Here is a 14,151-nt window from a genome sequence, read left to right as displayed (position 1 = left end):
GAAATACAGCCAGTTGCTGATTATTTTACTTTTTTGCTAGAGATAGGCAGATCGATCCAGATATCGATAAAAGATACCAATGCTGGTATTGGTATCAGATCTATATTATCGTAATAGAATCGATACTTTGTTTCAATCCTTTAAGTTCGGCATGTAGCCCACTTAATTGTGTTAAATGGATCATTTTTTAGGAAATAAATAAATATACCTCAAACATGCACTATGAAAAATATCTGAAAGTGAGTGTCATGTCTATTTTATTTAGGTCCTATAACACATTTAAACTACAGAAGAGGACCCAAAGTGCTTTATAAGCAATCTAAGGAACTTGGGAAGAAAAGCGACTGGACTTCTTTAAGTTTATTGAAGATATTTCATCTCTTGTCCAAGAAGCTTCTTTAATCCTAAGAGTGGTTGGTGAAGAGTCCCAGATTTTTAAGCCTTATTGGGAGTGTCCCTAGGAGGGTCATTGACCCATTATTGATCATCAGCCTAATCAAATCATAAACATTTACATTCCAGGTCTCAATAAACCCAGTTTCAAAATATATGAAAAGCTGAGGGGTGTGTTTTGTTGTGTTAACTAATTGTTCACAGATTTAGTTGTAGTTAAAATCAGAATTTGCAAATTCATCATGATTTATCTCATAAATCATTACACAGCACTCTTCCCTACATAAACTGCCTTTAAGTTAAAAGTATCGGTATCAGTACTGGTACTGGCAATACTGGCCCTCTATTTATTTGGTATCATTAATACCTAAATTTACAGTATCACACACCGCTGGTCTTCGCTCGTTTTTTCACCTTTTCCCGACACCCTTGCATTTAAATCCAACTTCGGTCTCCTTGTGTACCTGGCCTATACGACTGAACATCAGTCCCTATTCCTTGTTTCGCATAATGGTATGATGACAGTCTGTCTTTGCATGGTGTGCCTATCAATATAAAGTCTCACCCCTGCCTGCTCCTGCATACTGACGGGCCATTGATAATTGACATATGAAATTCTCTGGTGGGCCGGATGTGGTCCGCTGGCTGTACGTGTGACACTCCTGCCTTAGATAATTATTTTCACTCACTACAAAGTCATAAATGTCTTTATCTGCAAGTTAGTGGAATCACTGCATAATTTCCTCCATCAACATACTTAAAATCTAAAATTTGACTAATGCACTATGACATAATCAAATTATCACAGTCTGAAATGACACATCGGATATTTAAAACAAACAAACAAAAAAGTCACAGGTTATGAGGGCAGAAAAAAACATTCATTTTGAAATGTACTTTTAAAATGACAAAATTAACGTTTCCCCTGAACTATGCATTTGCTATGTGTCCTTTATCAATGTAAAACAATCAAATAACATGTAATAGGTCAGGATCTTTCACTGTTCTTAAAAAAAACTGACACATTACATGGCAGCCTAGACATGCATGGAGGAGTGAAGCAGGGAGAACAAGTTTACATAGAGTCATGTGAAAAAGAGTGTCTAAGCAGTCTTTGATTTCCCGTGAAAAACTAAGGACACCCTGACTGCTTCCATAGGAACTAAAAGGGTGAGCGGCAGCCAGGTGCTGTTAATCAAATGCATTTGATTAACTGACAAACAGAAAGACTCCACTGGCCTCAGTATGTTCAGTGTTACAATTAAAGAAAGACAGAAAGAGTATAAGTTGTTTGGAAAGTTTGCCAGGGGAAAGCCTATTCTGTCTAAAAAGAACATGACAGCACAGCTTAGGTTTGCAAAGTTGCATCAGAACAAATGACAAATCTTCTTGAGAGATGAGTCCAAGGTGGAGCTATTTGTTCATAATGCGCAGCACTACATTTGGCAAAGCCCAAACGCAGCATATCAGCACAAACACAACTGTCACCACAGTGGTGGAAGGGTGATAGTTTAAGCTTGTTTTGCAGTCACAAGACCTAGGCACCTTGCAGTCCCTGAGTCCACCATGAACTCTAAAACTTTGATCAAATTGTGTCACGTGCCAGGACAATGATTCCAAGCACAACAGGAAATCTACAACAGAATAGCTGAAAAAGGAAAGAATCAATGTGTTTAGTGGCCGAGTCAAAGTCCAGACCTAAACCTGATTGAAATACTGCAGGTGGACTTCAAGAGAGCTGTGGATAACAAATGATAACAAACCTAAATGAACTAAAGCAAAGTTGTAAAAAAGGACTGATAAAATCAAGTTACTGCTGCTAGAGGTGCTTTAGGTAGGACTGCATAGAGTGCTATGAAAATGTTCTTTTTTGTGACTGTGCATGCTACATTGCTACAAGAATGTGCATAAATAAAATGTAGGACAGTGACAGAGTGCTCTTCATAAAAAACCCCAAAAACAAATAAAAAACTGATGTCCATGTTAAAAATGTAATTAAGTTTTCTACTATTTAATCTAAATCACTTGAATGCTACATTTATTGTTGTTAAAGCTGCTTATACATTACAGTGAGCCATACTTTTCTAGTCACAAACTAAACTGTATGTTAATAATGGTTGGGCATCATAATAACACCTCGACCCAATTTTGTAAAACCTCTTTTTAAACTCTCAGTCATGCTGACAAAAAACATTCTAGTTGCCTTCTGTGTAGCAAATGTAGATGTAGAACAGTTTTTTAGCTGCATAGGCAAAGAATACCCTCACTAACTTCTCATGTGTAAAATATGACAGAAAAGAGCTTCATGGTTAATCCTAGTGGGCCTTTAGGAGGTATAGAGTTAAATGGCAATATGTTTTGCCCATCCTCTACTTTGTGATTCAGTTTATTCAAAGTCATCTAAAGGCTCAACTGTTTGCTCTGAGCATGGTGAAGGACTATCAGAGAGTCCAGAGGCTTCACAGACTGCTTGCTGTGTGTTTTTATGGACAGGTGGCAAATGGCTTAAGGGTGGGGCTCGCTGGGCTTCTGTTTCCTGGCTGTAAAATGTGTCTAAAGGCAGGTGCTCTTGCTTGTATTTGCGACTCAGTGAATGGCTGAAGACCTCAGGTGTGTGGTGAATGTATGCTTGGCTGAGAGCCAAGCTAAGGATCTCTGTCTTTTCCTTGTAGAAGCGCAGCTCTACGCCTCGACGCCGGGCCAACACTAGCTCCCTCTGCACCACCTGCAACTCAGCTCCGATGAGACCCGGTGATCTCTGCTCCCGTCCGAGCCAATCCAGAGCCATATTGCTGCGCACGTACTCATCAAGTCCTCGCTGAGAGTAATATCTAATCACACTCTGAGATGGAGGAGAGAAAATAGGCCATCATCACTTCATAGCTACGGAGATGCTGACACTTAATCAAGCAGGACCCATACCTGTCGAGAGCACTGTCTTTCCCTCAGAGCTTTCAGAGTCCCGTTCCAGTGCAACAACTGGAAAATTGTCATCATCTCCTACAGAAAGATGAGGTTGAGAAAGAAACACAGTCAGAAAGGAAAGTTTAATGCAGCTCCACGAGTAATGAGTTAAACCTAACAAACCAGATTAGCGTTGTAAGTTTGACAAAGACAAAAATATGAATATTTATTACATGTAAGTGGTTGGTATGACAAACCTATCACAAATCCTCAAGCACAAGGTATGTTTCACCTCGATTTATAAAACACCAACTGGGTGAACAGCTGCCATGTGTTGGGAAACTAGTGACATTACTCTTAAACAGAGAGTCCATACATTAACTTAAACCAACATAATTAGACGCAGATGGAAAGTTGTTTCAGGTTGACATCCGTGTTGTACCTGCTGCTCTGTTTACAATTGTGCTGCACTATGAAACCATTTGACACCTCCTGCATTAACTGCAATTATAAATTATACATTCTAGTGACAGCTGCAAAGCTTATACTCAATGCTGCGTGCAGACCTGTGCACAAGTGTGACTACATTTCAGTCCATGTGCATGTGGATAGTGTGTGTATTACTTGGACACAATCCATCTCTATGAGTTGAGTTTTAGCAGGAATGATAATGACCCCATTTCCTTCTACTAATAACCCCTCTGTCTGCAGGCATGTGCTTATTTATACAAAAGGTAGAAATATTAGGTGTTTAATAACACAGGGTCTGAGAGATATGTAAGAGCAGACCAGAGGGGTAAACGATTCCAAGGAAGGGCAGAATTGCCACCCTGTGGGTGGCGATGTTTTTAAAATGTTTGCCTTATAATAAACTGTTGATACTTAAATTGTGGGTGTTATTATAAACACTCTATTTATAGTGCAAAGTGGCACTTTACATTGTAAGTGTAATGCTTGGGATCTTTCAGTCTATCTAGTCATGAAGCCATATTTATGTAAAGCAAAAGAAATGAATGTTTCTTTGTTCTTTACCTGGAACTCCAGCATGCTCCTTCCAATGTAGGAGTGAAGCAGCAAACTGTAGGTTCCTATACTGGTACCCGAATCACACGCATCTTCTACAGAAACCTTTAAACGCATCACAAAGCCTGTTAATACTGAGACATACAAGTTGTAATAATGTGTGTTTGAACTAGCTTACACATACAGCACTGTCTCTGGCCGCCTGACACAAACTATGAGCGATGAACTCAGGGTCAATGCGTCGACATGGCAACTCATTCACAAGTGAGTTCATCAGAGCCACACGAGCCGCGTCCCTCCGAGCTTCTGCTTGAGTTTCACACACCTGAGTATGAGCAGAAAACCAGCAAAGTGCGTCAAAAGGAGTGTGCGGGCCTCAGGCTGCGTCCACATGTCCATAAATGGGCACCCAGTCTTGTATTTTTTTGATAATTTTGCACTTGACTGCAGCTAATCATGGGATCTGAACTCACATCACTATTGAGATTAGGAATTCACAGATACCCAATCATATGCTGCCTCTGAGCTGGGGGCTGCTGTCTGGATCACAATGAGCCCATTGAGAAGCATCGTGAGATTTAAACTGAACAACATCATTTTAAAACGACTTTTAAATTCAGTGTGACAATGTGAAATTTGATTCTATAACACTTCTATAAAACCAAAAGAATAACATTTTGTATAAAAGCTTGCTATGGCTTTTATTTGCTGGTAATTTTGTTGAATTGAATTTTGTAATATTATTAAAAAGTGAAATAAGTGATAATGTAGCATAAGTTAATACTGGTTATTACTATTACTTGCTCTAATTCTGTTATTTATGTACTCAACCTTTAGCATATAGTGATATATTTCCTGTAGGGCTTTAAGGATAACAGCTGTTTATTCATATAAGCACATTAGATGAAAGTGTTGTTAGAGCACTGTTGATGTCAAACACACCTTATAGTTACCAAAACAGCTTCCTCCAGGAAGCGTGACATAGCAGACGTACGGAGGTCCAGGAGAAGGTGCAGATTCGTACAACAGCAGGCTCTCTGTCTGGCCAGCTCCCTTCCCACCAAAACCATCCGAGTCACTGGAGGAACCATTCAGCTGCTTCTGCTCCCAGAAGTTATGAAGAATGGCCACCACGTTTACTGCACATACATGCATGTCAGCACGAAGATTGAAAATGTTTGTGAAAGGCCACTGTTAGGAATTCTTGCGTTTGTATCAAGGAGATGTTATTCATCTGTCTGGGGTTCCTTTATATCATTCTGCTAACTCTCCTGTGTCATCACACTTGCTGAGCAGAAATTTTGACTTAAAAATAGAAATCAGACATCTGTGTTTATCTGCATACCCAGACAGCTTATATTTAAGTAGGCTCGGGAACTGAAGGGAAGCACCTCACCACTTGACAATATCAGCATTTCCGAACACTTTTGTGCTCACTCTGACCCAGAAATGGGTTTAAATGTTCCCAGGGTCCTTTACTTCGTGGCAGGAAAGTCACTTTAGGGCCATTTATGGCAACAGGGAGAACTTAACTCGCATTTATTTGAGCTTTAGAGGAAATGTAACAAAGTAAAACAATGAAACACTCCCCTGACTTTCTTTTAATGTGATGCATTATGTCCTTGCTAGTGGTAAAAACCACTGTTAAGCAGTAAGACTTGTAGCTGTGCTCTAATATCTTCTTTGCTGTTGAAACTAACCTGTAAGTTTGTCACAAAGCTTCTTGCCTACTCACAGTCTTTGGGGCCGGCGCCAGTCTCAGTTTGTGATAAGTACGACATGATGCTCTCCTCCACTTTCACGTCACTCATCTTCTCTCAGCATTTAGTTCCTGCTGCCTCAAACACGTTCAGACCATTCTCTTATTAAAATGATCCACCAAAACAGCACGTCTGACTCTGAGTAGCTAAGTCGAGTAGTAACTGAGTAGCCACCACCGTCACCATGGCTCAAAATTAGAAGGAACCTCCACTCCCCTTTCTCCACCTCCCCAAATCCCCCTCCTCCTCGTCTGTTTGACCATCTCGCCAGGGCTTCTCTTTTGAAGCAGACCACCTTTGTCACCCTCTCTGCCAATTAGCTCAGAGGGCCCCTCGGTCCTCTTGTACATGCACACACACAGAGGTGCAGAGCTGGAATGCTGAGCCCCTCCTCTGGGGCTGTGCAGCTGCCTAATCCTTGAGCACAGTCGGACGGTTTAAACTCGACCTAGCAGCCAAGTTGAAACCACAATTTTTTATAATGAAAAAAAAAACAGAAGAGGAAATTATGTGAAGAGGTCCAGCTTAAAAATAAAAAAATGCCCGTTCTCAGTATTACAGCAAAAATTTTTACCCAGGCCTTTTTTGGATATGTGGGGGGTGGGATATTTCTGACTTCACACGCAAATTTGGGCCCACTGAGCTTCACTCACTCTGTTCACTATGAAAGGCCATTGTTCATGTGTGAATTCAGACGCTCTCTGAAAGCCTCCTACGCATAAATTAACTGAATTTGAAGAAAACATGTTTCGTTTTCTTCCTTCGGACTGCCTCAATATGTAGCCCATGCATTTCCGTCACCCTTTCATGATTAATGCGTTGGTGTGTGCTCTCTATGAATGTGCACCATTTGAATTTTAAATCCCTGTCCACGTTAGTCACTTTGTAAGCAGCACATCCAGACTGAGCATGAGCCTTTGACTCTGTAACAGGAAGCTAATTAACATTGTTCAATCTGCTGTAGAGCTCATGTAGGTATCAGCACACACACAAAAAATGCAGCACTAACACAATGATAAATAACAAGTGTTTTGTGAAAACAAGTGCCTTTATTTAATAAGAAAAACACTTCCATAGTTTAATCACACTGTTTTGCTATATTAAGCAGTCCATATTTGTGTATGCAAGCAACAAAATTTTACTTAAGTTCAAAAAGAAAACCAAGAGATTTTATGAGAACAGCATCCAAAACAGTTTTCACTTTATGTGACCTCCACTTTGATTTCTCTGTAATGATTCAAATAAGCTGAGTTTTTGAATAAATACACAGTATTTATTAATGGTGTTTACAACAGACAAAAAATTTTAAAAAGCCCAAAAAAAGAAAAAAAAAGAAAAAGGGTGTTAACATGAATTTCATCAATGCTGTTCTCTTTATCCCCAGAATTCGCTGGTCTCCATGCTAGACTTGATGTTATTTTGGTTTTCCCTCCTGGATTTGGTTTCCAAGTTGGCCTCACCCTTCTGTAGACGTCTCCTCTGCGCCGCCTTCTGCTGTTTGGTGAGCTGCCTCCGCACCTTCTGACGGATTACCTCCTGCAGGCCACACGATAACAACAACAGGTCATAACAGATGAATATACTCACCTCCTGTCTCTGAAAGTCAGACACAACACTGTGCTGGCATGTTGTTTCTGTGTTAATTCACCTTCTTACAAACTGAAGCTCTTTAGCAACACCTATGGGACATTTTAAGATTTTCCCCAAAACTGTATAATGTGTCTGCTGCAGCGTTGGCTGAAACTTCCAAATAATGAAGATATCAAATCTGTCACCATGTTTCTGGTTACTGGGTAGATTAACAGAGTGTCCCTGTCAACCAGATATATCAACAGTGTAAATCTATGTTATACTTACTGGTGGTATGGTAGAGCAGCTCCCTGTGCTTCCCATTGTGGCCTCACTGTCTGTCCTTTTCCTCCTGTGCTCTACAATTTGTAGAAGACTATCTGCATCTCTGCAGGGAGATAAAAATTACATCATAGCAAAGCACATAAATGTACTGTAATGTAATGTACATACTTCATTAAACCAGCTCAATTTGTCACAAATTAGCATAAATTTTGAGTCATTGTCTCTATAATTCACTAACAATTCAGAAAAAAAAAATTCTGGCTTGTCTCAATAATAGTTTGCCAAACAATCCTATTAAAGCCTCAGATCCACGGGATAAGAGACTGCTTTGGTTACTAGGGAAAAATGTATATTCTCTGACAGGTTGCCGAGTGGTTGTTGCCTGTCGTTAGTCTGCTTTGCTGCACCAGAAAGAAACCTTTTAACTGCTCTGATCGCTAGCAGGTTGCTGCAGTTGCCTGTAGTTTGCATGGAAGACACTGACTTGTCCTCAAACACTCACCATTTACTCTGAGCTGTACTGAAACTTGAAAAAGCATGGGACAAACCAAAAACGAATGCACAGCTTCAAGGTTTACGATGCAGATTACTGTTACCACCAACACGTTTCAAAAGGAAAATGTTCCATTAGTCTTACATAGTTTCACTACCGTAGTTTGACTGTTTGCAGAAAACTTGGCATCTTTTGTCTAAAGTACTTGTAAATGTAGCAGTGACCAAAGCAATAACAAGAAGGTTTCAGTGCAGTACTATACCTCTTTACAACCGATTTCACACTAGTGAGTGCCAGCAAACACTTGCTGACCGATTGCAGAAAACACCCTTTTCCCTTGCAAGTGGCAGCTGCCAGAGGATCACAGACAAGTATCTAGCCCTGTGTCAATAGGGTTTAGCAACTGATTTTAGATTACCAGCAACCCCCACAACTACTTGTCAACCTGTCAGGTACAACAAAATTTACTAACCAGTGGTTGCCAGAAGGTCTGTGACTGGTCTTTAGACTGCTATGATTGGGGCTTTATTAACCAGCTGCAGAGTTATTTGAACATTACAAAACACAAATGATCACATAAAAGGACATACCACACAGATGAGCTAAGCAGTTCATCAGCAGTTGTCTTATATTTCCCATATGTCGTTTTCCTGCAGTACCATTTATCTAATAGTGGCACATAATCATCAAAGAATAATCTTCATTTTGGGGGTTTTATTGTGTTGGCTATCCACTGCTTTTACCTGAAAGGTTTAAACTCCTTGTTGGAGGCAGAAAGATCTGCCAGCGCTGGGAACTCATCCTCTGCTTCCTCCAATTCTTCATCTAACTGCTTCTCTGTTTCTTCATCACCTGGAGGCGAAGATGCAGTCTCAGTCTCTTGATCCTCTTGAACCTTGTTCTTACTCTTTTCACCGTCCTGTTCTTGTGTCTCTGCAGGTGTTTCGCTGATTCGCAATCCCTCCAGTTCCAGCATTGCATGTTTATATTCCTCCATGTCCACAGCCTCCTCTCTTTCCTCATCTGTTGCCTCTTTGGCATCCTCGTCGTCATTGTCATCGTCGTCCTCCTCCTCATCGTCCTCAGGTCCAGCTGGGTGTAGCAATGCACCATCTCGCTCCATGTCTTTCGTAAAGCCACTGGCTGAGACTTCAACATCTAGAGAATATGACCGCCTTTGGAAAGAAACAGGAGATCATGTTAGAACTGCTTTTCAGTTCAGAGTCTGACCTCCACATTTACCATTTAAAATGTAATTCAGTTCCCTGTATTCATACATGTTTGTTATGTTTTAACTAAAATAAAGTACAAGCAGTTACCTGATGTCTTTGAAAGTTGGAAAGAGCTCGCTTTCATAATTGAATCGCTTTGCAAAGAAGTCGCGGATACATTTGACGTCCCGATCAAAGTACCTACAAAAAGGAGTCGTAAAAGTGGACAATTATAAGTTGTATGCTTTGATATTTTTAACTGCCAACTTTAAAACTCAAGCAAATAAACCCACCATTCAGCATTGGGGTGTGATGTAGACACCATCTGAGGGAAGTCAATCATTGTTATGTGGTCCTGGTCATCCAACATGAGGTTGAACTCGTTAAAATCTCCATGAATCAGGCCATGATTGGCCAGTTTGACTATGAGGTCCATGAACTCACTGTACAGGGCTGATGGATCCTGTAATTCATGAACCTGACACCTAGCAGAGTGAGACAATGCACACAAATTATGGAAGAAACCCCCCCCAGTAGGAACAGTACGTTATTTCTATTTTAATATACATACAAAAAGAGGAAATCAATGGCTTGTTAACATACAGCGGATATCCATTGATGAGCTCCATCACTACAGCATGTCTGTTATAATCCACAGGTTTGGGAACTGGAAAGCCTCGATCGTACAATGCCTGGGATTAAAGAGGAGACAGACATTAAAATCCTCCAACAAAACAGTTTTTTCTATCACACTTGTAAGTGGTCCAGAACAGACTCTCACTCATTTGGTTCATTACCTTCATGTAGGCAAACTCCTTCATGGCAGAGAGGCGGGAGAGATAGAGCCAGGACATGTTCTTCCTATGTTTGTGGTAATCTCTCTTGTTCTTCAGATTCCTGAAAGATGTACGCCCCAACCTGTGCAGCTTCAGAGCATACTGCTCTCCGCTTGGACTCGCCACAATATATATATCTACATGCAAGGTGAACAGAAAGAAAGAAATATTTATATAAACATGAGCACATAAAAGATTGACGGTAAAAGCCTGAAAACCTGAAAGAAAACACATTATGATTATAAATTTAAAAAACAAAACACTTACCCGACTCTTTGCCAACACCCATTTGGTTGCCAACAGAAATGATTATTTCTCTGGCGCACAAAGTCTTTAAGGCCAAGTAGTCATATCCTCCATAATTCAACTTGTAACCCTGGACAGCTGAGATCAACACACGCCATCATGTTAGAAAGCTAATCACTTACATCATAACTTCTGAGACAAAGCTAGTGTTTTTGTAAGTTTTCTTACTCTTGGTGCGCTCATAGACCACGAGCTTGTGTTTCACAAGCTCTCTGAGGATCTTGTTGCAGCCACCGTGCTTGAGGCTTGCAATGGAAGACAGAAGACTTACTGGAACAATCTCATGGTTTTTCATCCCCATCTCAACCTGCGTGAAAAATTATCATCATTGTCATCAAAATTATCATCACCAGTGAGCTGACAGATTAAATTACAAGCTTATCTGCGTTGTAATGTATCTTTCAGGAAAAACAGCCTTTGCTCATTCTTTCTGTCTATGTCCTTAAAATTTGCATGTTAAATTCTTCTTCCAGTTACTTCCTTCAGGGGTCACCACAACAGATCATATACCTCCATCTCACCCTATTCCTAGCATCCTCCATTGACACACAATCTTTGCTTGTCCTTCTTCACTAGATCCATACTCTGTGGTCATCTTCTTTACCTCCTGGCTGGCCACTCCATATTCAACATCCTTCGCTCAATATATCTATTAGCCCTCTGCACATGTATCAAGTTTGCCTCACCACCTTGGTCTCCAAACTGCTCAGCCTGAGCTGTCACTTTGATGTACTTATTTCTAATCCTGTCCTTCCTGGTCACTCCCAACAACAATCTTAGTATATTCAGGTATGCCATCTCCAGCTCAGCTTCCTGTCTGTTTTTAGTGCCACTATCTCCAAATCATACATTATATCAGGTCTTACTGTAAACCTCCACTTTCCCTTAACCTGGAGAGCTGTTCCCACCATTTTGCTTCTACTCACATTCATTCCTTGTCCTTGTCCTATACCTCTACCTCTCCCTCTCCAGACTCTCTTCCACCTGCTCCCTACTTTTACTACAGAGTTCATAATATCATCTGCAGACGTCATAGGTCACGATGATCCATAGATCAATGAAGGAGGGCATGCAGCAAAACCCAGGACCCTAATTTTGTGCCTAAAAGACTGAAAACAAACACTAATTATAGAAGAAAGCTGCTTTAATGGTCTAACACATATCACAAGGAACATATTAGCCTCAATGACAGACAAATCCCTATAGGGTAACTGAAGTGCTGCAGCAGCAATTTGGCATTACAGATATGAGGTAGATAAAGCAAGGATTAATACATATGCAGATGAAGCGACTCTTCAGAGCTACTGTGCACAGGACAAGTACGTATGCTTGGCAACCAATGTCGCCAGTGGTTTGTTTGTTACTAATGACAGATCCCAAACTCAGAATATTTCTACCACTGACACTCATATTTTGAAATTAATTGTTTTAAATATGCGTCTTGTGAATCCACCATCAGTCACTAAACCACAGGAGTACACTGTAACGATGTTCCGTTTACCTGACACGAACTATGAATGCCTGTGTATGTGTGCTCGCCTTCATTACAACTACATTAACATCTAGCAGGCTGCTGTAACAGTGGCATGTGTAAAAGTTCATTAATGAGCAATAACCAGCTGACCAAGCGCTGGCTTAGCACAGGCTAACCAACTGGGACCGAATTAACAGTTAGCTTTGTACTTACCGCAGTAAGGACTCGGAAGTCATCTCGGGATAAATATCTCAATATCACAACATTTAACTTTCCCATATTTTAGCCGACACACACACGGTTACACTGAGCTAGCTCTTCAAGCCTTTCTTAACCTAAAGGTGCCACATTCCTTGTAAACACACGTGCAAGGCGGAAGTTCTAGGAGCGGAAAAGACGTCACTTCTGGCTCTAGAAAAACTGACGCCGGATTGGATCAAACCTGCTGCAAGTACCCTGACCTCCAATCACAGCAGAGCCCACTGTGTCCCTCCGGCAGATGGAAACGTGCCAGATTGGATCTGCTGGAGGGACACAGCTTTAACTCTTATTAGCCAACACAGGGGCACATCTACTGCATCTGCTGCATCTACTGTAGGGGCATATGATGGCATGTGCCACCCTAAAATAATCTCTTGCCCCCCCCCTAGTGTCACCCTAGTTTTCCATATTACAATGTTGTTTATTTATAATAAAATAAGGAATAAAAACAGTCATGGCCAGGGGGCAACAGAAATTAAAATATAACTATAAAAATAAAATTCTAGTAGACACAATCTGCACAAATCCTTAAAAACACTAAAAGTCTGTTTAAAATATTAAAACATCCAGTGTCCCCAAACATCCTCTTCAATCCCTTACTTCAGTCCCAAACTACTAATAGAAAGAAGAACATCGGCTGTGATTTATTTTTTTTAAATACTAGTCTTATCTCATTTGTCAGTTGGGTCAGTACTTACCCTGGGTGAGCAGAACTCTCAAGTCTACCTGCCACTGATCAGAACGCTCCCCTGCTACCTCCAGGCACTCACCTGACGGGTGTCCCTGCACTTCACCATCCTCTGCAGCCTTTTTTCTTGGTGAATCGAAGCAAATCAACAATAATAATCAAAAATAAGTAAAAAAAAAAAAGAGCCAGGGAATACAAATGAGGTGTGATTCACCTTCACAGTGGCTTACTGGAAGATAGAATAAGGTCACTGGTAATGTTATTAGTAACCAGTGTTGTCAAGTTACTTGAAAAAACTAATCAGGTTTTAGTAACGCAATAACGCAGCGTGATCACGGGAAAGTAACAGTAATCTAATTACCTTTTTTGCAATAGTAATCCCTTACTTTGCTCGTTACTTGAAAAAAGTAATTGGATTACATTAACGCGTTACTGCCCATCTCTGTTAGTAACACTCGTGTTTTCCCTATTATAAGCAATTCAACTCTGGTAAATGGACTGGTACTTTCATAGAGCCTTTCTACACAGTTAAGCATGCAAAGTGGTTTCCTCAACATTCACCCAAACACACACACACACACACACACAACACACACACACACACACACACACACACACACACACACACACACACACACACACACACACACACACACGCACGCCCCTTTTATCTAAGCCTAAGCACTTTCTAACACACACACAGTCATGCTGTGATTGATGCTTCAGGGGTAAATCAGGATTCAGTATTTTATCTGAGGATGCCTTGGTAGACAACTCAGGGCTCAAATCACTGACCTTCCAATTGGTAGACAACTCACTCCATCAACCGATCGGTCCAATATCACCCAAACCTTTTTCTCACCTGATGAAAAGGCCAGATAAATGTTTTGTAAAAGAGTATAGAATAAAAATATGGCAGTAGGTTTGAATGTTATAAATACTATTATT

At 40.6% G+C, this 14,151-nt stretch overlaps 2 protein-coding genes across 2 annotated transcripts; both read right to left on the bottom strand.

The window, feature by feature from the left end:
* Positions 1-1,140: 1,140 nt before the first annotated feature.
* LOC102783077 (protein limb expression 1-like) lies at positions 1,141-6,280 on the bottom strand. The gene is made up of 6 exons (XM_006784169.3): positions 6,056-6,280; positions 5,263-5,459; positions 4,505-4,645; positions 4,330-4,425; positions 3,316-3,393; positions 1,141-3,235 (listed from the first exon to the last, which is right to left on the bottom strand). Exons 1-6 carry the CDS (start codon positions 6,129-6,131, stop codon positions 2,780-2,782), a joined length of 1,044 nt encoding a protein of 347 aa, XP_006784232.2. The 5' UTR covers positions 6,132-6,280; the 3' UTR covers positions 1,141-2,779.
* An 829-nt stretch (positions 6,281-7,109) lies between these two features.
* On the bottom strand, positions 7,110-12,631 carry riok2 (RIO kinase 2 (yeast)). Its single transcript, XM_087848704.1, has 10 exons — positions 12,468-12,631; positions 10,949-11,087; positions 10,742-10,858; positions 10,436-10,611; positions 10,242-10,330; positions 9,932-10,123; positions 9,747-9,839; positions 9,171-9,602; positions 7,938-8,037; positions 7,110-7,616 (listed from the first exon to the last, which is right to left on the bottom strand). Exons 1-10 carry the CDS (start codon positions 12,531-12,533, stop codon positions 7,455-7,457), a joined length of 1,566 nt encoding a protein of 521 aa, XP_087704830.1. The 5' UTR covers positions 12,534-12,631; the 3' UTR covers positions 7,110-7,454.
* Positions 12,632-14,151: the final 1,520 nt, after the last annotated feature.

This window comes from Neolamprologus brichardi, chromosome 12 (genome assembly GCF_056152115.1).
Source record: "Neolamprologus brichardi isolate AB-2024 chromosome 12, ASM5615211v1, whole genome shotgun sequence".
NCBI lineage: Eukaryota > Metazoa > Chordata > Actinopteri > Cichliformes > Cichlidae > Neolamprologus > Neolamprologus brichardi.
This window is presented reverse-complemented; position numbering and strand designations above follow the sequence as displayed.

What these genes read in the sequence shown, in the direction of transcription:
- LOC102783077 (XM_006784169.3), bottom strand. Translation starts at nt 6,131, where the DNA reads ATGAGTGACGTGAAAGTGGAGGAGAGCATCATGTCGTACTTATCACAA. An exon ending in AGGCGGCCAGAGACAGTGCT is followed by an intron (nt 4,426 to 4,504) that starts GTATGTGTAAGC and finishes ATGCGTTTAAAG; the next exon opens with GTTTCTGTAGAAGATGCGTG. An exon ending in GGAGCATGCTGGAGTTCCAG is followed by an intron (nt 3,394 to 4,329) that starts GTAAAGAACAAA and finishes ATCTTTCTGTAG; the next exon opens with GAGATGATGACAATTTTCCA.
- riok2 (XM_087848704.1), bottom strand. Translation starts at nt 12,533, where the DNA reads ATGGGAAAGTTAAATGTTGTGATATTGAGATATTTATCCCGAGATGAC. An exon ending in ACTTCCGAGTCCTTACTGCG is followed by an intron (nt 11,088 to 12,467) that starts GTAAGTACAAAG and finishes TTTTTCACGCAG; the next exon opens with GTTGAGATGGGGATGAAAAA. An exon ending in TCACACCCCAATGCTGAATG is followed by an intron (nt 9,840 to 9,931) that starts GTGGGTTTATTT and finishes TCCTTTTTGTAG; the next exon opens with GTACTTTGATCGGGACGTCA.